The 25,173-nt window shown below is 35.3% G+C and overlaps 1 protein-coding gene and 1 long non-coding RNA gene across 2 annotated transcripts; both read left to right on the top strand.

Moving 5' to 3' along the window:
- The first annotated feature begins 48 nt into the window (after positions 1-48).
- LOC128546660 (neurofilament medium polypeptide-like) lies at positions 49-22,698 on the top strand. The gene is made up of 7 exons (XM_053517707.1): positions 49-423; positions 2,283-2,414; positions 13,783-13,902; positions 14,969-15,081; positions 17,621-17,812; positions 21,255-21,483; positions 21,614-22,698. The coding sequence occupies exons 1-7, from the start codon at positions 271-273 to the stop codon at positions 21,881-21,883; spliced, it is 1,209 nt and encodes a 402-aa protein (XP_053373682.1). The 5' UTR covers positions 49-270; the 3' UTR covers positions 21,884-22,698.
- Positions 2,552-8,031, top strand: LOC123538462 (uncharacterized). The gene is made up of 3 exons (XR_008366137.1): positions 2,552-2,979; positions 4,667-4,716; positions 7,944-8,031. It is a non-coding gene; the product is annotated as an uncharacterized LOC123538462 (long non-coding RNA).
- Positions 22,699-25,173: the final 2,475 nt, after the last annotated feature.

Here is a 25,173-nt window from a genome sequence, read left to right as displayed (position 1 = left end):
AAGGTAAGTACTATGAAATCATTTATATTTGGTGGTTGAGTCAATTCATGAAAGTTAATTCCAACAAACAAGTAAAATTCCCATTCATTTTATGTTCAAAAGTTGAAATCAACAAATACATATCTCCATAAATTGTTGTTTTGACCTAAACCACAGAATTTCCTGCCAACAAAATCAAACGATTTTACAGTAATTAAGCATCTTTATTAGCAGTGACTTGAAATATTGTTTAATATCATTCGTATGTTCTTATAATTATAGGCATCAGCTATGAACATGCAAGATCCATTTGTGTTGAATCATAATATAACACAGAATGTGAATGAAAAGACAAGAGATAAGATTGTACGCGAGTTGAGAATAGCAGCTATAAAAACATCAGTGTGGGGAAATGAGGGCTTCTCTATGACCACACCATCTGGGGTAAGCAGAATATAATTTTCTTCTTTTCTAAAAAAAAAAATATTCTCATACGCTGGTGTATTCGAACAAATTGCATTGATTTAACAATTGCCTAACATTCATTTTTTCATGTTTTCACAAGAGTTGAAAGACTTCCATCTCCTTTAAATTTAACTGAATAACTATGATAAAGTTTGTTTCAAACCTGAGAAAACCTGTCAGACCAAGCACGTTAATTTTGAATTTTGCACAAAGCTCCTTATAAATGTTCATTCAACAACTGGCTTTGTTGAAAATGCATTTTCTATTATAACTTGTTATTCCAAACATAGTCTCTGAAAAAAGTAAAAAGTGTACTTCAAAAGTGCTTGCAAAGTACTTGAGTTTTAACTCTGGTGTTGTGAGAAACATGGAAAAAATCATACTTATAAAGTAGTTAGTAGTTAGGGTCCTTTTTAGCTCGACTATTCGAAGAATAAGTAGAGCTATCCTACTCACCACGGCGTCAGTGTCGGCGTCACACCTTGGTTAAGTTTTTCGTACCAGTCCACATTTTGACAGTCTTTTTGAGATAAAGCTTTGAAACTTTCAACACTTGTTTACCATCATCATGGCCAGTTATAGGCAAGAGCACATAACTCAATCAAGGATTTTGGCTGAATTATGGCCCCTTTTGACTTAGAAATCATAGTTAAGTTTTTCGTACCAGTTCATATTTTGACAAAGTCTTTTAAGATAAAGCTTTGAAACTTTCAACACTTGTTTACCATCACCATGGCCAGTTATAGGCAAGAGTACATAACTCCATCAGGGATTTTGGCTGAATTATGGCCCTTTTGACTTAGAAATCTGGGTTAATATTTCTTACCAGTTCATATTTTGACAAAGTCTTTGAGATAAAGCTTTGTAACTTTCAACACCTGTTTATCATCACCATGTCCAGTTATAGGCAAGAGTACATAACTCCATCAAGGATTTTGGCTGAATTATGGCCCCTTTTGACTTAGAAATCTTGGTTAAGTTTTTCGTACCAGTTCATATTTTTTGTAAAGTGTTTGACATATGGCTTTGAAACTTTTATTACTTGTTTAGTATAATAGTCTCTGTCTGTAGGAAAGAGAACATAACTCTGTCATCTATTTTGGCTGAATTATGGCCCTTTTTGGACTTTGAAATTGGTTCTGTTTTCATACAAGTCCATGTTTTGTCAAAACTATTTGACATATTGCTTTTAAACTTTGAACACTTGTTTATCATTATGATTTCCATCTGTAGGCAAGAGTACATAACTATTTTGACTGAATTATGGCCTTTTTGGACTTTGAAATTGCCTCATATATTGCCATTTAGTGCAAGACTTATCGAAATCAAAGTAATACAGGAACATTGTTTGTCTAATCTATTTATTTCTTCTGTCTGAATATCCGTGGAAATATTTTGACCCCATTCTTCAATCAATTCTTCGAATAGTCGAGCGCGCTGTCATCTGACAGCTCTTGTTGAATTTCAAACTATTATGTAATAAATACCTCACCCGCTTAACTCTATAGGTAGAGCACTGATCTACGGATCGTGGGTTCGAGAGTTCCATCCTCTGGCTGGCTGTATGTTCTCTATGACGATTTTGATAATAGATATTGTCTGTAAAATCATTCTTCCTCCACCTCTGGTTAATGTGAGGAAGTTGGCATTACTTGAGGAGAAAGGTTTGTTCTTGTACAGAATCCAGGAACACTGGTTATGTTATCTGCCTGTCATTACATAACTGAAATACTGTTGAAAAAATGGTGTTATACTCAAGACAAACAAACAAATTTTATATACAGTGTATATTTAAAGTAATAAAGATAAATCACATGTCTATTTTCTTATGTCCTTAGGGAGGAGATTTGATTCATTTGTTGAACAATGAGGTACCAGATATCATTCTACAAGAGGACCAAGAAAAACAGGAACAGATCATGGAGAAAGGTCGCATGCCAGCAAGGGAAGCTGGAGAGTATGAGTTTGAGGTCAGTGGTTCACATTTGCTAGCATTCAAGGTCATTTTGTTAATGTTATTTACATGGCTTACTAGCATTTAAGGTCATGTTTTGGATCATTGGTATTTTTAGCTCACCTGTCACAAAGTGACAAGGTGAGCTTTTGTGATCGCGCGGTGTCCGTCGTCCGTCGTCCGTCCGTCCGTGCGTCCGCTCTTACGAGAGCTACATTGTGGGGTGAGCGGTATAGAATAAGGTTCATTGTGGGGTGATTTTGTATTATGGGGTGCATCCCATAATGACATCATCTTAAACGGGTGCAAATGTACATTGTGGGTTGTTTCTTTAATTTTCTGAGTTGCACCCCAGAAGAAAATGGACATATCTGTCCCTCTTTGGACAGTTACGGACACAATTCGTGTTTAAGAATGATTGCAATCTATTAATAGCGGCCACCCAATGGAATGACGTCATTCGGTAGCATTCGTTATTGTTCGGCAAAAACGGAGTTAAGCGCATGCGCAGTCAAGTGACCTGGCCACGCCGTCGCCATATTGGTAGTCCTGAAGCGGATCTAGACAGCGTTTTCACAACAGTAAGTTTTGTAAAACAAATCATTCATTTGGAAATACAGAAAGTCATATATTCGCTGAATATAATTTTTATGGGGAACGGAATTTCATGCATCAAAACAACTGCTTAATTCGAAAATGCAAGGAAAATTAGCGAGTGTTTCGTACCCAAAATGGTCGTACCATTGTCAAGTTAGAATGCAGTAAATTTAACCCAAGATAATAAAACGTAATAACTGGGTCACAATAAATAAATCTAAAAGTTAGACTTTTTTTACGTTTTTGAAAGAACTTAAGTAATATTTCTTTAAAATATTGTCCCTGCTATTCAATTGCCCATTATTTGTTTTTATATTCCATGATTTCTACAGAAAATGGCATCCTTTGGGCCTTTTGCAAAGCTGAAAGCTTCATCTTAGAAAACATTTATTCACTCAATTTTCCCAACGTTAAAATAGTTCTTGTTGGTTTTGTACTTGAATTGGAGGCAATCTCTGACATGAAAACAGACTTTGCAGCTGTTTACCAAATTTTTATCAGAATTCAATCCTGAATTTGAACATGTGAATACACTCACAAATTAAGTAGAATTCTTGATCAAAAGAGAAAGCTCTGTGCAAAGAAATAAGTGAACAGAGTTAAAAATGTCAAATTACTCAATCAAAATTTTGCAGGGCCAACAACAAATACAAGTAATCCTTAACTGGCAGAAGAGTTCCCATCTGCTAGTCCAAATAATATCTACATGAATATTAATGTCTAATTTATAATAGCAAGTAAGTTTGGCTAGAATATTATGACTTTTTAATTTTTTAATGTCTTCGTTTTCTTAACAGTAAAATACAGATACAAGTAAGGCTTAGAGGGATGGGTGACTACTACAAAATATCAGATCATAAAATTTGACATCCAGATAAACCAAATGAGTAAGTCTAATTGTTGGCAAAAGCCACATAATGTTCAGTGACCTTAGTGTAGAATTTGTATTCATGAATAAATATTCGTATTCATCCCCTGTATTTGTGTTAGACTGGTAACATAGCCCGATCGGCTTTCGACATAAAATTAATAATTTGTTTTGTAGCCCTCTTTTAGACCTTCTGAAAACAGTCCATGCCAATTGTTTTACGGGTTGCAGCCCGGAACACTGTCCATGAGATTTCATTTCTTAAAATTTGATACACCTCATTAGTATGTCCATGCCAATTGGTTTACGGGTTGCAGCCCGGAACACTGTCCATGAGATTTCATTTCTTTAAATTTGATACAACTCATTAGTATGTCCATGCCAATTGCTTTACGGATTGCAGCCCATTGAACTGTCCGAGACATTTCATTTCTTAAAGTTTGATGCAGCCCATTGGTACGTCCATGCCAATTGTTTTATGGGTTGCAACCCATAACACAGACATTTCATTTTGATGCAGCCTGTAAGTATGTCCATGCCAGTTACATCACTGGTTGCAGTCCATTACAATGTTGTTCGTGACATTTTTGATGCAGCCCATTAGCATGTCCATGCCGTGTCACCAACAAGTGCTCAATAGCAAATAAAGTGAAGTTAGAATCCAGGCTGCTGAAAATTGCCAGACCGTCTGACCTGTCCAAAATTTAAACAGGCCCAGCACCTTTTGAAGTGGAATTGGTGTGAATGCCTGCATTTATCCCGAAAAGTAACTTAAAGTTTATAACATTTTATTATATTTTCAGACTGACACCATGTCCAAAAGGCAGCCAGAAAGTAGCTCTGCATGGTAGGAGTAAGTATTCTTTACAATACACTAAAAACCTCTAACCTAGAACCCCTCTCATCTTGAATCCCCTTCTGTTTTCAAGAAAGAGTACTGATATAGCAAAGAAATGGTAAAGCAGTGGCTCTTAAAACAGAATTACCAAGTTTAAAACAAATTAAAAAATTTCAGTTTTTGGAGTGTATGTGAAATTATGCCGGGCAAACTCATTAGAAAAGGTGTTTTTTTTTTCAAGTTATAGTAGAGCGTTTTGAGATAGTACATTAACTGTATTCGTCTATATCTTTTGTCTTTTTTTAACAAACTAAGTCAATATGGGAGATTTTACAATAAATTTGTATTTATAAACCATTTTGAAATTGTAATACGTGTATATTTTATATATAAAAAGCAGCCATTGTTGGTCAAAGTACAACTGAGGTATTTATAAACTGCCAATATGCTAACACTAGGTTGTTTCAGAGCTTTTCCCAAGAGTGAATTCATTTACAAACTGATTGGTAGGGTATACTTAATATGTACAGTAAAACACCGCTCCCTCGAGGTCGCAAGGGGATGAGCAAAATGCTCGAGTTATCCATGGTTTCGAGCGACCCAAACATTGACCAACATACGAAGAAAACTAAAGTTTGTTTACGGTCATCGGGACCGTTTGCTGAGTAAACGGTGATGCGTTATAATAACATACTTGTGACATTTTCGAAAACAAACGTATTACAAACATTATCTATTGATAGACGTTTCAATATGTAATTTGTAAATAGCACATGCGAAGAAACAACTAAGATTTTTTTTTTTTTAAATTTTATTCATCAACAAGTGCATATCATAATTATCGTCTCAATTTTATGAAACGGCTATATTATTTCCTTCATTTGCATGCAAACAACCGCTGATTAAATGACTAAGATCTCGATCCCGCAGGAATGATGCTTTAAGATATCAGTAATTGATCGATATTTGATCAAAAAACTTTTCTTTAAGCTTTTATCAATAATTAATCTCATCATAATATCAAATATACCGCAAACAACATTTAAGATAGTCTGGGAATAGACTCCACAATTCTCACGGTGTGCGAAAATATTTAATTAACCGATACATTCTGACCGCCGAAGGTGTGAAAAATTTTGACACCTCTGCTCGAGTTAGCCAGACACAACAAAGAGTAAATTAATACACAGGGACCAGGTGTCATGCTCGAGCGATCGAGTTATCGATGCTCGACCCAGCCTTGGTAATATCACATATAAAGTAGAAGGAAATCGGCCGGAACCACATGAATTGCTCGAGCGAGCCCGGGTGCTCGAGTCATCGATGCTCGAGCGAGCGGTGTTTCACTGTATGTACCTCTCTGTTATTCTGTTCAAACATGCTGATCAAACTCTCATACATGTAGACCTCGGACCAGTTTTGACTAACATTCTTTTAGCTAACGTCCCTAAAATTGGCTACAACTTTCCTCATTAGGCATAAAGCTTAGCTACAAGTATTTTTTCTCCAGCACTAGCACTGTGAAAGTCAAAAATACAACCCTTTGCGATGATATTTTGATGTACAGTACTCATAATTCCTACAGGGCGCATTGAATTTTTGATACTGTTTTAAACCACATGAATAAAGTTAGCCTGGGAAGCCGTTGATAATATTCGTGCTTTGTCTGTGTGTAGTGTCAGAAGAAATCATACCTAATATCTATGTATTAAAGATCCCACTTAATTTGCGCTTATTAATGTTAATTGGCATTCATCGAGTTTCTGATATTATCAACGCCTGGGGAAATCTGAAGGAGTTTCTATGCCACTACTGATTATCGATTTTCTATAAATAGCCTAATTAACATGTGATTATAGTTGCGTCTGTTCGAAACGAAAACTTTTGTAGATCACTAGGCTGCATTAATTGATATAACATCTTGATAGCTATGATGCACATTTAAGTTTATTCTGACATATTTAATATTTGTTACAACTTGCTGGAAAAGCTATGGAGGTACAAAGTTATTTGTCTATGACCCGGAAATGTTCGGAAACCGTCGGAATTACCAAGATTCCGATCTGTCTTTTTTGTGAGAAATTTGTTTCTATTTTAGCCATGGATTATCGCTTTTAGAAGTTATCGTTCTTTATCAAACATCCGCATATTTCGGGTGTAATATAGGTGGCACTGCAGTCGGAAAACAGTTTCCCCAGGCTGTAGATAGAAAAAAAGTTAGAAATTGTCAGACTGGATTCCCAGGTTAGAATAAAGTCTGTAATTTAACCACTTTTTGCTGTATCTCCAGCTAAAAATAGAAAAACTTGTAAACAACTTCTCATGAACCGCTAGATGGATCTTAACCAAACTTGCCAGGTCTGTAGCACCCTGGCAAGGTCTTCTCTCGAGTTTTTTTTTTGTCGAATTTTACGCTGGTCACCAGAGCTAAAAATATATTTTGAAAAAAAACCTAACGACTTCTTCACATGAATCGCTAATCAAGGATTGTTTTCCTTATATGTCCGGTACCATAAACGGACCCGTTCCCAATCGAAAATAGTGTCCATTTTTCCCAATTGCCAAACTAAAATTCCCAAGGCCATAATCAACCAATTAAGAACAAGAAATAGCCTAATTCTCATATTAAAGACATAAAATACATGGAGTATATACAGACTTATGGGTTGCAACCCATAGTTAATTGACTTGGACAAACAACAACTGGGACAAAGTTGTGGGCTGCAGCCCATAATCAACTAACACGGACAAGGAAGTACATTTTGTAACTTTATTCCCTAAATTAAGACAAAATATATTATGTACCAGCTTGTGGCTGCAACTCTTATGAATTGACTTGGACAAACAACAGGTTAGACAAAGTTGTGGCTGCAGCCCATAATCAACTGACTTGGACAAGGAAGTAACCTTATTCCCTAAATAAAGACAAAATATATAATGTACCTACTTGTGGGCTGCAACTCGTAGTGAATTGACTTGGACAAACAACAACTGGGACAAAGTTGTGGGTTGCAGCCCATTATCAACTGACTTGGACGCGGAAGTAACCTTATTCCCGAAATAAAGACTTTATATATGATGTACTAACTAGTGGGCTGCAACTCGTTGCGAATTGACTTGGACAAACAGCAAGGGACTGAGTTATGGGCTGCGGCTGTTACCACTCGGCCACCATGCAACAGTAATGTCTATTGAAAACAACAAATGCCCAAACTCTATGTGCATTTATTAAATATTTTCAGGTCCATTAAAGATGTGCCTGATGAAACCATTGGAAATGTCAACAATGGTAGCATGGATGGAAGTGACAGTGATGTACCTTAAGAAAACATTGAAGTGACAATGATTGTAAGGTGGATGAAAGTGACAATGATGTGCCTATAGAAACCACTGCAAGTGACAACAATGATAACATGGATGAAAGTGACAATGATGGGCCTGAAGAAACCATTTTAAAGTGACAACGAGTGTAACATGGATGAAAGTGACAGTGACAGGCCTGAGGAAAATATTATAAGTGATAATAAGGGACAACAATAATAACATGGATGAAAGTGGCAATGATGTGCCTGAGGAAAATATTGTAAGTGATATAACAGTTGTAACGTGGATGGAAGTGATACTATATTTCTGAAAAAAAACCCTCAGGGATTGGCTGTAATGAATGAACAGGATGATTTTTTGGGAGAAATAAATGGTGAATAAGATATTTTGGATTTGACTTCACTTTTACTGAGAATGACAATAATTCGTTTTCAAAAACAGAAATTTGCAGCTTTTGTCTATATAGATTTTGTCATCTTTTTTGTAGACGATTGTGATTTTTTTTCAATTTGGTTTGAAAATTTGATTAATAAAATAAATGTTTTTTTTTTCAGATTGTTTGGTATTCATAATGTTGACAAACCCAAGTTATAGTCTCAAGCTCCATTTTAGTGATCTGCTTTGTGTCCGGCATCTGCCAACAATACCTTCTTTTAACATTTACTCCAGAACCGCTTGAACTTCATTACCGGTAGTAGTAACTAATCTGTTTTGGCCCCCTTGAACAATGTTTTGCTCATGTCGGTCAGTAGGCCATTTGGTTTCCGCTCAATAACAAGAGATTACTTAGACATGCTGTGGTCAAACTTAATAGGAGACTACCTTTGGTCAGTAGGTAACCCCTTATTGTTTTGGGGGTCAGTAGGTCAAAGATCCAGGTCACAGTGACCTCAACACTGAAAACCATTCCACTTAATTACAAGAGAACGCTTGAACCTGCAGTGGTCAACTGCCTATGGCCAGTAGATGAACCTATAGTTTTTGGGGTCAGTAGGTAAAGTGTCTAGGTCACTGAGACCGCAGCACTAAAAATGTTTGCATTTTAGTTTTATGAGCTGTATCAAACTTTAAGCAATTTATGAAATGTCTCTGTGTAATGAGAGTATAATGGGCTCAACCCGTAAAACAACTGGCATGGACATCCTCATGAGCTACATCAAACTTTATAAAATTAAATGTCATGACAATGATATGGGCTGCAACCAATAAAACAGTTGACATTGACACCTTATGGGCTGCATCAGACTTTTAGAAATGAAATGTCTCTGAGAGTGTAATGGCTGCAACCTGTAAATAAAATCTGGAAAGTAGATCCCTCGGAAGCACCGAGAACAAGGCAAACAGTGAAAATTGCAGACTCAGTTTGATTGAGTCTGTAAAACAACTGGCATGAAGATCCTAATGAGCTGCATCAAACTTTATGGAATGAAATGTCACTGCCAATTTTGGGTTGCAACCCACAAAAGAGTTGACATAGACATCCTAATGGGCTGCACCAAACTTTATGGAATGAAATGTCATGGACAATGTTATGGGTTGCAACCCCAAAAAGGGTTGACATGGACATCCTTGTTGGCTGCATCAGACTTCTAGAAATGAAATGTTTCTGAGAGTGTAATGGGCTGTAACCTGTAAAAAAATAATTGGCATGGATTAGTCATCCACCTCTTATTGATGTGAGAAGTTGCAGTTACTTGCGGAGAACAGGTTTGTACTGGTACAGAATCCAGGAACACTGGTTAGGTTAACTGCCTGCCGTTACTTGACTGAAATACTGTTGAAAAACTGCGTTAAATCCAAAACAAAACAAAACATACTTGTGAGCTGTATCAAACTTTAAGAATTGAAATGTTACGGCTGCAACCCGTAAAACAGTCTGCATTGACATACTAATGGGCTGCAAACCCATAACACAGACATTTCAGTTTGATGCAACTCATTAGTGTGTTCATGCCAGTTAGTTAAACTATTTTTATTCTGAAAGCATGAAATATTTGCAATACAACAGTTCAGGAATCGGACAGAAAGCAGTCATAGCTTACAGCTGTCGTCCTAATGCCAGTTGTGTTATGAGTTGCAGCCCATTACACTGTCTGAGACGTTTCATTTCTTCAAGTTTGATGCAGCCGTTTAGAATGGCCTTGCCAAATGTTTTATGGGCTGTAGCCCATAACACTGTCCATGACATGTTGGTTTGATGCAGCACATTAGTATGTCCATGTCAATTGTTTTATTGTTTGCAGAATAGTAGTAAAAAGTGGTAATATTAAAAGAAAATGCTCATCACTAGTACAAGAGCATTGTGAGTACATACTAAGCCCTTTTCAGTTTTAATACTGACATGAAAGTAGAATATTTGTTTACAGATCATGCGGTAATGAGCCTTTTCGGTGTTGTCCAAAGTCGCCATATGACCTATAATTGTGTTGGTGCAACTTTAAATACAACAAAATATAATAAATTTTTGTTGTCCAGAGTTTTTTTCTGTTTTGGTTTTAAAAGTGACTACGGAATTGTAACAGTTTATTACTCGCTAATATTGCCTGCCACTTGAGAAATTTGTTTATAACAGATAGTTAAAGCAAAGAAACTTTAATTAAGGTAGTTCTGCACGTTTGGATCAAACCTTTTTTACAATGTAGAATTTGATTAAAACCTTAAGAATTTACCTAGAAAATGCAGGAAATAAAAAAATAGAGTCGTGTTCTTGATTTTTTTGCTACACCGATTTGAAAAATGCGGACCTCGCACAATATTTTATAATGTGAGTTTATGGAAAATCATTATTTTCGTAACATTTTCACGAATAGATATTTGTCTGTAATGTTAAAATTCGATGGAAACTTCTCGTAGTTGTAAATAAAGACATGACCTATAATTTGATGAAATAAAATGTATAGGTCTGTGAGCTTATTTTCAAGATATTTGACCATGATTAAATTGAACCGGACATTTCGAGATAATTTTAAGACGTTATTTTGAATTATTTTATGTGTCATACGTTTTTATTTAACTGAGACTTCAAAATATAGCAACAGTGTCATTCTAACAAATTTACTCACAAGCTGCGATTAATTCATACAATGATTTTCATTTCTGTACGCCGAATCCAAGTTTTATTCTACGTTTTCCGGATAAATTACGTTACGTCATCACTTCGGTTTATCAAACGTACAGAACTGCCTTAAAACAACTCTTTAACTGTCATAGTTTAATAATGAAATGAATTTTGCCATTATAATAAGGTTTGCCTATTGAGTAACAATAAGCTTTCTGGAATGATTTTTTTAGATAGGCAGACTGTAGCCAATTAGTCTGCACATGAAAGTTGTAAAGGTAGCATCCGTTTATTCTGTTTCAGACTTTAGTTTTACATATAGGGTGCAACCCATAAGTTTTAGTTTGTCCAAGTTTTTGCGGGGTGAACTCTGAGGTGCTACCCGCACTTCTGTTTTGTACTGGTTTGACATTATGGGTTGAAATTTGCACCCCGTAATACTGACTGTGGGGTGCAGCCCTTATTGTAGCTCTCGTAGGTACGTGCGTGCGTCCGTCCGTAAACTTTTGCTTGTGACCACTCTAGAGGTCACATTTTTCATGGGATCTTTATGAAAATTGGTCAGAATGTTCATCTTGATGATATCTAGGTCAAGTTCGAAACTGGGTCACATGCCTTCAAAAACTAGGTCAGTAGGTCTAAAAATAGAAAAACCTTGTGACCTCTCTAGAGGCCATATATTTCACAAGATCTTCATGAAAATTGGTCAGAATGTTCACCTTGATGATATCTAGGTCAAGTTCGAAACTGGGTCACGTGCCATCAAAAACTAGGTCAGTAGGTCTAAAAATAGAAAAACCTTGTGACCTCTCTAGAGGCCATATATTACACAAGATCTTCATGAAAATTGGTCAGAACGTTCACCTTGATGATATCTAGGTCAAGTTCGAAACTGGGTCACGTGCCATCAAAAACTAGGTCAGTAGGTCAAATAATAGAAAAACCTTGTGACCTCTCTAAAGGCCATATTTTTCATGGGATCTGTATGAAAGTCGGTCTGAATGTTCATCTTGATGATATCTAGGTCAAGTTCGAAACTGGGTCACGTGCGGTCAAAAACTAGGTCAGTAGGTCTAAAAATAGAAAAACCCTGTGACCTCTCTAGAGGCCATATATTTCATGAGATCTTCATGAAAATTGGTCAGAATGTTCACCTTGATGATATCTAGGTCAAGTTCGAAAGTGGGTCACGTGCCGACAAAAACTAGGTCAGTAGGTCAAATAATAGAAAAACCTTGTGACCTCTCTAGAGGCCATATTTTTCATGGGATCTGTATGAAATTTGGTCTGAGTGGTCATTTTGATGATATCTAGGTCAAGTTCGAAACAGAATCATGTGCGGTCAAAAACTAGGTCAGTAGGTCTAAAAATAGAAAAACCTTGTGACCTCTCTAGAGGCCATACTTATGAATGGATCTCCATAAAAGTTGGTCAGAATGTTCACCTTGATGATATCTAGGTCAGTTTTGAAACTGGGTCATGTGCCGTCAAAAACTAGGTCAGTAGGTCAAATAATAAAAAAAACATTGTGACCTCTCTAGAGGCCATACTTTTCATGGGATCTGTATGAAAGTTGGTCTGAATGTTCATCTTGATGATATCTAGGTTAAATTTGAAACTGGGTCAACTGCGGTCAAAAACTAGGTCAGTAGGTCTAAAATTATTAAAATCTTTTGACCTCTCTAGAGGCCATATTTTTCAATGGCTCTTCATGAAAATTGATCTGAATGTTCACCTTGATGATATCTAGGTCAGTTTCGAAACTGGGTCACGTGCGGTCAAAAACTAGGCCAGTAGGTATAAAAATAGAAAAACCTTGTGACCTCTCTAGAGGCCATATTTTTCATGAGATCTTCATGAAAATTAGTGAGAATGTTCACCTTGATGATATCTAGGTAAAGTTCAAAAAGAGGGTCACGTACCTTCGAAAATTAGGTCAATAGGTCAAATAATAGAAAAACCTTGTGACCTCTCTAGAGACCATATTTTTGAATGGATCTTCATGAAAATTAGTCAGAATTTTTATCTTGATAATATCTAGGTCAAGTTCAAAACTGGGTCACATGAGCTCAAAAACTAGGTCACTATGTCAAATAATAGAAAAAACGACGTCATGCTCAAAACTGGGTCATGTGGGAAGAGGTGAGCGATTCAGGACCATCATGGTCCTCTTGTTTATAGAAATGATAAAGATGTGTCAATAGAACATGTAGAGTATTGATTGTCAGTTTAAAATAAAACCTCGTAATTGGAAATAATTAGTTTATAAGCTGTATTTATAAACTCACTCCCTTTATATCTTTCTAGCCAGTAGTAGCCAATCGCTTTAATTCAATCAGGCAAGAACTCTGTGAATGTTGGTATGTTGTTAAAACTATTTACCTAGAGTCATTAAAGCATAAAGGGATATTATTCAGCATCATTTGTATTTGAGTATTAAGAGTTTTCTTTTGGATGTGTCTGCAAGAGTCTTCACTTAGTCAGAATTGTTATACAGCTTGCTGCAGTTGATACTCCCTGGCTTCCACATGGCTGTTTGAATTGGATTCATTATATTTTTGTGCAGAAATTGCACTTGCCTATAGGATTAGTACTACAGCAAGTTCCACGTGTTCAGAGTCAGTTTGTATTGTTCCTACTTGTAGGTACGGGTGGATTTGTGGATCCCTGACCACTACAATGTCTTTTAAAACTTTCAGGTTGAACTTAAACCAACTCAGATGTCATCTAAGTTACTGAAGCAGCTACAGAAGGGAGAGAACTACAGGGTGGAGTGGTGTAAGAAAATATGTGAATTTATTATCAGAATCCTCAAGGAGGTAAGAAGCAGTTCTGTAGAATCTGGCAAAGTTAGCAGATATTTTGACTTAAAATATTTTAACTGTTAGCCCGAACTGATAGCCTGTGGGTAGCATGTTATTATGCCTTCACGACCAGTTTGTAGTCAGTCAGTTAGTTTTTATTGAACATCCCTTTGAATAATAACTGGTACTGCCCAAAATGAATGATAGACAAGTCTCTTTTAGAAAGTCAGGTTAATAGTTAATGATCTTCGTTTATTGTATAATTTAAGTCTATTGGAAGAAGACACTTCTGGCTGGGAAGTAACTAAGATTGCTGATTTCAAATCTCTTTTGCTTCACTGATCCTTGTAAGGTTTTATCCAGGTGCTTGCCCATATCTGAATCATTTCTTAGGACAGCAGCAGGGGTGGCAAATTCAATTGTCCGTATTGCTCAGGTTGTCCAAAAGCTTGTAACAAGTGAAATTTGACCAGAATTTACTATATAAATATACAGACAAGTACAAAATAGCAATTGACAAAAACTGACAAGCAAGTCAAAATCAGATTTTGCCAACCCAGCAGCACCTTTTGGCTTTCTCTGTAGTCAAAAGCTCACAAGGTTGTCATATGAATTAAATAATGTCAGTGTAACCGTAACAAAAAGAAGAAATGTGCAGAAATCACAATTAAGAACTTACTTATAAGATAGAATTTCTTTGAATTGCATTCTCCCTTGAATTGGATAATTATTTTCAAACTATCTATTTTGTAGTACATGTGTAAAACTTCTTTGCTTAACTGGAAAACAGTACATGTCTAGCAGTGCCATAATAAAAAGATTAGATGAAAAATGAAACAAAACTGAGAAAAAAGAAAGATCTGAATTTTAAGAATTTAAAATGTGTGTAACATACTTTCTCTCCAGAACTGAGTCAGTAGTTTTTATTCCCTGGTCTGTTACAGGACAAATTTGTTCAGATGAACAGAAGCTGTAAGGAGGAAAAATAATTGAACATGGTAACTATGTAAATACTTTATTTTCTTTGGGCAACAAAATATACTGTAATTGACTGTAATTGACAACTTCACACTTATTTTAGGTGTTAATGTTGACTGTCGAAGAGTTACCTGAGGCAACAGAAGAAATTAGGCAGAAGATGAAGGAAGAAATGGCAAAGAAAGCTGCAGCTGATAAGAGAAATAATGAAATCAAGTAAGTTTATTTTTTTTCTGACTCCAGTAGCCTTAATTCGGTTCTCAGGTTTCTACAGGCAGGTATAGTTTTCCCTTCGTGTTTCTATGGAACGTTGAAAATTTCTAAATCTTCAAGCCATTTTTAAAGTAATTTGGCAGAGCTGTTTCTTCCTATACCTGTTGAGCTGTGAAACTTCGGATATAAAATGAGTGTAGACCTCATTTAAAGTCTTGCTCTGGATTGTTACTATGCTGGTTGTGATGATTAAATCTTTTTTTGTCAAATTACATGAGCTACATGTATTCATAGAAAAGATAAGACCACACTTCCTGCCTGGGGATGATAGGTAGGATTTGCAGGATTAAATAATGTGTGAATACATATTTGTCATTAAGTGGTTGAATGTACATGAAAATATCATATAAATGTTTCTCTTGGTAAAATTTATCAGGTAGGCAAAATTTGGTAAAAAAAAAAAATCAGGGTTTTATTTTAAAAAAAAATGGGGAATGGGCCAGGATGTTTTGATTTGGGGAAAAATAGTCTATAGTTTGGAAACAGGGAATTAAAAAAGAAAAAGAAGTATGGTCTGTTTTAAAATAACTGAAAACTGCATGGTTTGAAAGAAATTATTTTTTCTGAGGGAAAGAGGCCCTTAGGTGCCCTATAAGAATGACTATGAACAGGAAAGTGCTCTAATCCATTTCAATCATACATTTCTTACCTAAAACACACAGTTCAGTAAATGGGTACCCAGCATATAGAACAAGCGGTAATTTATCTTTCATTGTGTATCAGTCACTCTGTCTCAATATTTTATATGCAGAGATATTCCACAAATTCTATGCTTTCGTACACATTACAGAAAAAAACTAGTGTGAACTTCCCAAATGAACATCCGGCCTAGAGGTTTACGAAATATAAACAAACAAAAACAGAATGCAAAATATTAACAGTTTTACAATAAAACTCGAAATGATGAATGAAATTAATGCCATAAATGATTTTGAATTTTGAAGTCAAGCATGGATATACATGGATATACATCTGGACTGTTTACTTAATTCATATTGCACATTTATGCTGCATATACACATTTTAGCATACATGTGTAGTTAAACAACGACTGACATACATTTACACATCAGCCAATAAGGATGGTTTTGTTATCTAGACCGGAACATCACTGGGGAAGTTCAGCAAAGTTTTTATGTAACATTGAAAAACTATAAACTACACATCGTTTCTCTCAAATAAGAAATATTGAAAAAATGTGACAAATACACAATGGAAGATAAATTACCTGACTAATATGTTGTTCAATTTCTATGATGTACATTTACCAAACTGGGTTTAGGTATGAAATGTGCAATTGCAATGGGTATGTATATTTTCCCATTCATGACCATGGTTCTTATAGAATATTTAGGGGAAGGGTATAAAATGTACACAGGCATTTTCTTTCTGTTCTGGTGCCAGTGGAAAATGGCCTGTAAACAGTCCCTATTTTAGAAGAGAACAGAAATGCCTTCATGTTGCATATTGTGTTCATTTGGTAAAAAATCTTTTAATAAGTTTCAGTGAAACCCCCTGTAGCTGAAACGTTCTTGGGACCCCCTGTTGTTGCTGAAACATTCTTGGGCCCCCTGTTTCTGAAAGTTTAAGACTGCGTACTGCAGATTAAATATCCATCACCTATTGCGCTATGTGTGAAGAGGTTATGCAGCTGTGTCAAGGTTTGGTTCTACCAGGTTGTCTGAAATAGTATTTAAAGAGCGACTAGGGTCTTTATCACTGTTGAAGCTGGAAAATTAGCATATGACTTGAGACCCAGCAAATAAACAAAATGGAACCATGGCTTTCTGATGCAGAGGCTTTAAAGACACTACCTTCAAAATTTGGCTAAAATGATCTGTCTTTGAAATTGGAAGTTTAGTGCCGGTCATAAAATGAACATTAAGATATGAGTTTCTGTTTCTAAACTTTTAAAAAAACCAAACCAAGAAAAAATACAGGTGCTTGCGCAAGGAATCATACTCTGGCTCCCAAGGCAATATAGCTTTCCTGCTCTTGTTACCAATTCTGTATTTAAGATGCATTTACTATAGACATTTATAATTAGGGTGTCTATCTCAAGTGAAGTGTTGCAACACTTACAAATTTGCACTTTAAAAGTACAGTGCAACCTCCCCAGAGCGGCCCTTTCTACAGCAAAAACCTCTCCACAACAGCATCATCGAAATTTCCCATAGGTGAAATTTACTATCAATTTAACCTGTATAGAGCAACAACCTCTCAACAGAGGTCAATATCTACGTCTCCAAAAGGGTGTTGCTCTGCAGAGGTTGCACTGTAGTAAAAAGAATTTACTAATTCCTATGTATACGCAAACTTAGTATGTCGTTGATTAACTTTCAAAGCATTCTTAAATTATATAGCATTAATTTCCTGATACTTTTTTTTTGTATTACAATCTGGAGACCAGTGCCTTTTAAGATATGAGGGTATGAACATATATATGTTACCATAACAAAAAAAAACTGAAATATTTTTACAGGGAACGTCGAAGACTTCGCCGGATAGAAAAAAGGAAAGAACTGGAAGAACAACTAAAGAAAGAAGAGGAAGAGCTGAAACAGAAAATGACTGAAAGTGAAGGGGCAGCAAGTGGTGAGCCAATGGAAGAGGGTGGAGCTGAGGGTGGGACCTCTGGTAAAGAGGATGAGAAAGCTGGAGAAAAGAGGTCAAGGTTAGTAATGAAGGTAGAGGTGATAATACTTGTAATGAAGCAGTTCATAGTATTCTGCATTTTCCAAATTTAGAGGATTAACTTGTTGCAACCATTTTAATGTAGTAAAGTCTGATTTGTTCATAGAAATATGGGGCTTCTTTGGCTTAGTGATATAGGTTGCTGATTTAAGTATGTTCGGGCAATTTTTTTCTCACATTAAGAATTTTTTCATACTCCGTGAGCTTGAAGAACATTAGTTTCTAAGACTAAGAAGAGAAGAAAAAAACACAGGTCACAGAACTCGTTCTATTTTTATAAGGCGTTTTCTTCACCCACTAAGCATTTCTGAAAGTTTGTAAAATTGAAAAAATGGTGGTACTGTATAAAACGTATAATATCCGGTTTCATGTTATAGGGATCTCATGTCCTACAGGATAATGTGAATAAAAGGTGATGTCAGTATTATATAAGCATAAATGTCACTAATAAATCTCTTTCACTTTTACATGTTGGCATAATTACCCCACCCTCTTTATTTTCAGTGAAAAAATGTATTCAGATCTGCAAAAAAAAAAATTCTGACAGAAAGATTTTCAAAATATTTTGCAGCTGTAATGACATGCAAAATTGCTTCAAAACGAAAAGAAAAAAATGTTGGGGTCACCATGCATCTAAGAGATTTATTAAGAAAAAACTGCTAAAAAATGGTGAATTTTGATAGTTTTTGTTCTTTTTGTTTTAATCTATATTTTCTAGATAAAATAAAAGTGCTATCTTGAAAAGTTTTATTTCAATTATAGCTTATTGTTATATGTATTAGTCAAGAAAATATCAAAACCAAACCTGATCTGCTTATTACATATTTGAAATTACCTACCCCTATCCCATTGTAAATGTTACGTCAAATTTAAGCAAATGCCATCCAAAAATAAGGGTTATTTTTTTTTCTTTCTTTCTTTTTTTGCAAAAAGTAGAATCTGTTTGGTTAAATGGTACATTATTAGTCATATTTTAATTATTTAGCATAAATCTTTGGCAAAACTTTTGTTAGAAAGCATTATTCAAGAAACATTTTTAGCTTGACTATACGAAGTATAAGGAGAGCCATCCTACTTGCCCCGGCGTCGGCGTCTTTCCGCGTCCCCACCTTGGTTAAAGTTTTTTGTGCACTTTCTCTTTTTTCAAGTTATCTCTGTAATTACTTGATGGATTTGATTCAAACTTGAAAAACTTATTCTTCATCATCATCCACATCATCTGACATAAGGGCCATAACACTGGCACCAATATTTCATGAATTATCCCCCCTTTTCACTTAGAATTTCAGGTTAAAGTTTTGATGCACTTTCACTCTATCTCTGTTATTACTGAATGGATTTGATTCAGACTTAAAAGAGTTGTTCAACATCATCACCCACATCATATGACACAAGGTGCATAACTCTGGCACCATTTTGTCATGAATTATTCCCCCTTTTTACTTAGAATTTCAGGTTAAAGTTTTGGTGCACTTTCACTCTACTGCTGTTATTACTGAATGGATATGATTCAAATTTAAAATAGTTGTTCAGAGTCATTACCCACATCATATGACACAAGATGCATAACTCTGGCACAATTTTTCATGAATTATTCCCCTTTTTACTTAGAATTTTAGGTTAAAGTTTTGATGCAGTTTCACTCTGTCTCTGTTATTACTGAATGGATTTGATTCAAACTTAAAATAATTGTTCAACATCATCACCCATGACACAAGGTGCATAACTCTGGCACCAATATTTAATGAATTATGCCCCTTTTTGCTTAGGATATATTTATATAGTGTTTTGATACATTTTATCTTTACCTCTCGTATTACTTTGATATTTTTAACATAGACTCAGGCTATTGGGCAATATCTTCATCCACAATTGGGCCCGCCCACTTAGCTCAGTAGGTAAGAGCGTTGGTCTACGTATCGCAGGTTCGCAAGTTCGATTCTCGGGCGGGGCGTATGTTCTCCGTGACTATTTAATAAACGACATTGTGTCTGAAATCATTAGTCCTCCACCTCTGATAATTCATGTGGGGAAGTTGGCAGTTACTTGCGGAGAACAGGTTTGTACTGGTACAGAACCCAGGAACACTGGTTAGGTTAACTGCCCGCCGTTACATGACTGAAATACTGTTGAAAAACGGTGTTAAACCCAAAACAAACAAAGACAAATCATCCACAGTTGGAGTCATTAAACACTCCAGTGACAGCTCTAGTTTCCTCAGATGTGCCAAGTTTCGCTATCCAGCATCGAAATAGTCGAGCGCGCTGTCTCCTGTGACAGCTCTTGTTCAAAATGGCCGATATCCTGAAACAAATAACGCTCATACATCCTTAAGATCACTTGCTCCCAATTCATATGTGTTTGAAACATCACTTTGGGTGTCGAATACTTAATGTGAGGAAGATATCCAGCTGGTTTACCATTTAGATTAGGTTGGTGGCTTTTCCAATATGCCCACTCATACATGAAGAGACATGTAAGGTCTTCAGTAATCAAAAGCTGGAAAAGTTGCCATAATTATGGCTCAATTTCAGTTAATATAATGCTAATCCTAACAAAAAGAAATATGTAAATATGTACTGTGAAACAGTTTAATATGTAAAAAAAAAGTTATTTGAATAAAGTCTGTCTATAAAATTCAGTATCTGTATTAAATGTTTTCACATGATGTGGTTTTTAGAAAGGTGTTGTATTTAGTGCATATCAAAGCAGTCTCCTTGCTGGTGTTGTAACACGGTAAGTGTATAATAGTATGACCTGCCCAGTCAGCTCTGCAAGTTTAGGAAAAGACATATGGTCACATGTCAGATCCTTATGCAAAACAAATCCTGCTGGCTTAGCTCAGTAGGAGAGCTCGAGCTCAAATCTACGAATCATAGGGTTGTGAGTTCAATCCTAGGGCAAGGTATATATTCTTGAGACAATTTGATAAAATACATAGTTTCTGAAATCATCCTTCACCTCTGTTTCATGTGGGCAAGTTGTCAGTGACTTGCTGAGAACAAGTTCGTACTAGTACAGATTCCAGCAACACTGGTGTTGACTGCTTGATGTTACATAACTGAAATACTGTTGAAAAATGGCTTTAAACCTAAAACAAAGGAACAAACTGGGCAATACAATGCCAGTGCCCCTTGTGAATGTTCTATAGAACAAAGTATATATCTTCAACCTCAACCTCAGATCATGTAGAAAAGCAGTAAAGCAGTTAGTTCCTTGTTGGGAACAACTATTTGAATACTGGAATGTTGGGTAGTCATAAATACTATCACTTAACTGAAATACTATTAAAAAAATGGTTTTCAATGCACAAAGTTACATCAACTTTTCAAAAGGCATGTATCAACAGAGACCTTATTGTATGGACATAGTAAATTTTAGAGTTATGTACTGAATAGTTCTTGCACTGTTCTATTTTACAGACCAGTGAGCATCTTTGACATTAAGGTGGAACAGCCAAAGAAGTTTAAAGGCATGAGGAAGTACGAGTTGAACCTTGATGATATGATTGAAGATTCGGATGATGGTGAAGAAATTATCGAGTACAGACCAGATGAGCCAGAGCTAAGGTACAAGAGAGAGTGTGAGGCTGAGGTCAACTTCCAGCATTACATGAGAGCTTGGTGTATGACATGGGCTAGAAGGAAGAAGGTAAAAGAATAGATTAGTTATTTTTTAGGACATTTTTTTTAAGCCAGAATCTGTCTTTTCTTTATGAGATATTTTTTGTGCAAAGAATTATGCTTATTACTTTTTAAAACAAAATGTTTTTGTTGTTTAGGCCAAGAACTATCTTGTGAATGAGGAAGGCAGGACTGAGGAGAACATACCGATGGAAAAGCTAATTTCAAGCGCCATTTGGCAGAATGATCGTGCTCCGTTAGCCCACCCTGTTGTAGGTTTCTACTGCTACATGGAATCTGTGATGGAGGGCAACACTACCAAAGTGAGAGTGGAGATGGACTGTAAGGAAGGCTCGAGGGACTTCAACACGTTCTTCCAGTTCTCCAAGATGTACTTATACAGGATGATTGAGAAGTACTTCAAATGAGATTGATGATTTACAGTAATTTAGAGACGCATACAAATTCTTGAAAACAAGAACAGACATGTTGAAAGACTTTTTGAACTATATTGTGTTTCTTTGTTTAAATTGTATTTTGAAATTCTCAACATTGCACTTGGGTATTAAGCGTTACGGTTTTCACACTTTCATTAAATTGCAAACTTGGTTTGTTTTGCAAAATTTTGGAAATGTCAGAGACTGTGAGATAAATTTATATTGTTTATTGTTATGAGTTTTTTCAGTTGTTTCTAGTACAGTACGTAATTGTATAGTTACTAAAATTCTTGATTTTCTGTAGATATTTTTGTTAATATTATTATTTTTTTTGCTTGTAACTTACACAATACTGATGGAGACAGTATCTCTTCAGACTTTTCAAGTTTGGTTTTTACTGCTTGGGCAACCATAATGTGTATTAAGAACATCCTGTAGATCCTTCATTTTGAATCACAAAGATCATGCTTATTATGTCATGTTGAAATGCTCAAGCTTTTGATTAATCATGTTTAAAGGAACAGAAGCCTTCTCGGGCCTTTTTTTTAAACTTCTAATCGGTCATGCTTAAAGCAAAATTCTCCAGCTTTTTATCAGTCATGTTTAAAGTGGATTTTGTCAGCTTTTCATCAGTCGTGCTTAACTTGGCATTTGCCAGCTTTTCATAGTCCTGTTTAAAGCTGGTTTTTGCCAGCATTTGAACAGTCATGTTTGAAGGAACTTTCTCTAGTTAAAGACAGCGTTCTTGGGTCTTTGATCATTCAATGTATATAATACCATTGTTTAGCTTGCTTGAATATCTCAAAGCTTTTTTGCATCATCTGTCTATCCGCTAGTAATAACATGGCATATAGGTAGGCGGTGATGAACTTAAAAAAATCCTTATTGTTTCAGTAATGTTGCTTTACAATAAGGATTTATAATTAAAGAACATTATAGTCATTTAATTTACGTTACAATCAAAATATGGCACAAAACTTAAAAAAAACAACATCTTATAAGCCAGTCGTTTATGCATTGTAGCAACTGTCAACTATACGCATGACCTGAAGCTTTATAATCTTTGAATTTCATATACAACTATTATAACAAACTGATTAAAATAAAGTGTCAAGGGTTTAAAATTCTTTTTTTCGCTTAAGTTAGAGGGGTGGGGGTTCAAAAAGTAGACAATATGTTTATACAAACAGGAGGTCACCGGTAAATAGCCTCATCTTCATTTCGTTCAAACCTATTAAATCTTCAAATATTACCTGTTAACAAAATACATTTGTTACCATGTGTGAAAAGTTTTAAAAGTTTACTTCCAATCAAACATTAAAAGGAGTTATTCAACGCATTCCTTCAGCGTATTGAATAAAGAATATATGCAGTCTTTATTACCTTCTTTAGAGCATTTCTCAGAGTGGAGTTATTTTATTTACACTGTCTTGTCTAACCTGTTGAAAATAGGTTTAGTGCAAGGTTTACATTCCTTTAAAGAGGTAACTCACTGTTCAAAACCGGTGCCCCTACTTTCAACTTGTTTTTTGTCCGTTTTGTTTTATATCCTATGTATATTGTCTTGTTTGTTGGTAGTGTTCGCTGTTCAGTCTCCAAACCCCCTCCTTTGGCCCCTGCTCTCCTTTAAGTATGAGTGAAGTACGTTACCAATCATAGCGTTGTTTCTCTGTTTAAGATTCATGCTTGTTTCTTTCCACTTGTCTAAACACCCTACCCTTGTCTCTACCCGATTTCCAATTTTGCATCTTGAATAAAATCAATATGTACTTGCGGTTGGATTCTGCAGTAAATTTCCACGACAGTTTTTTTTTTGGTCTACTTGCGATGCATGTCGTGTTTGCTGTGCTCTTTGCTTTCCACAATTCTGCCCCCTTACCCTTTAATCTCTTTTAATCTATAAATAAAATGCAATTTTACAAAATAAATTAACATAACTTCACATGACTGCCGTGTTGTTTGAGTGACCCATAATTCAGTTTTTCGTAAATGTGCAGGCTTGTATAATTATTATATTCGATGTACATGACAATTTTGGCAAAGAATGCCAAAATAGTGTTACCAATCGGAAATATAGCGATTGTACATCAGTTTTGTTAACTGGATATATTTTCCGTTTTTTATACATAAGTACATTCTGTATCATGATGATTAAGGTAACTTTTGAGATATGACCTCTGTCTTTGTCATTTTAGCAAGATCAAACCTTGGTAATATTTACAATTCAAGAGCAGTAACACTGACAGAATTCTTGTCTATTATCGAATTCATTTCTAAAGCTTTCTCTATATACATTCTTATTATAAATAAATAGATAAGTAAGTAGGTAAATGAATAAATAAATAAATAAATAAATACATGTTCTTTGTAAGTTTAATGAAGACTACACAAGAACTATGGGCACTAAGATTTCATTAATGCTAAACATGACAATTTGACTGAATCAACGGTCATTATTCAAGTATCATAGAAGCATTATTGCCCATTATCGACCTAAGTAGGTATCTCTCAGCAGCCTATATTCTGCACACGCTGCAAAGAAATATAGCTACTTCTAAAATGACTAAGAGATGTTAAATAGCGAAATAGGTTAGGTAATTTTCTATCTTTTACGATGTTATTATTTTTGTAGTATATTTTTGAAACTCCTGTCATATAAGAAATATACATTTAAACTAATTTAATAAATTTATCAATAGTCTAGATTTGTAAAAAATATTATGCTAAAATAATATGTGGGCGTTAATACTTTCTTTTAGTGTATTTTAAATTCTCTTGTGAGATTGAATAGTTCAAATGCATTTATATCCATTATATGTATAATAATGATTTTTTACTACATATTTGGACTTTTAATACATATTTAGTTACTATAAGACGTATGTATTTAATGTAAATGCTCACTTTTAAATATGTTGAAACTTTACCTCTATCTTCACACAGAAAAGACCATTGCGTTACCTTCAATATAAATTGGCAGTGGGATCCATCTCCCTGATATGCCTTTTAACTGTATTTCATATTGAATGCTGTTTTGTTTTTGTTGGGTTTAACATTTCACCGCTACACTTGCAGGTCATTCAGCAATATTCCAGCTTTGGTGGTTAAGGATAACCCCAGGTGCGCCTCCTGACACTATTTCATCCCTGGCGATCACCAAGGTGTCTGATGGATTGCTACTTCACATGGACATTCAATGCTTAAAGTAAGGCTTGAACCCTTATCGGTGTGGGGTAACAGTTATTTAATATCTAGCCATTAGAATTCAATTCAGATTGTAT

This window comes from Mercenaria mercenaria, chromosome 11, assembly GCF_021730395.1.
Source record: "Mercenaria mercenaria strain notata chromosome 11, MADL_Memer_1, whole genome shotgun sequence".
Classification (NCBI taxonomy): domain Eukaryota; kingdom Metazoa; phylum Mollusca; class Bivalvia; order Venerida; family Veneridae; genus Mercenaria; species Mercenaria mercenaria.
The sequence above is the reverse complement of the archived record's forward strand: the minus strand, read 5'-3'. Positions and strand labels throughout refer to the sequence as shown.

Excerpts from the sequence above, each read along its gene's own strand:
- LOC128546660 (XM_053517707.1), top strand. The coding sequence starts at position 271 with ATGAACATGCAAGATCCATTTGTGTTGAATCATAATATAACACAGAAT. Across the intron at positions 15,082-17,620 it reads AAGAGAAATAATGAAATCAA|GGAACGTCGAAGACTTCGCC; the intron begins GTAAGTTTATTT and ends ATATTTTTACAG. Across the intron at positions 17,813-21,254 it reads GCTGGAGAAAAGAGGTCAAG|ACCAGTGAGCATCTTTGACA; the intron begins GTTAGTAATGAA and ends TCTATTTTACAG.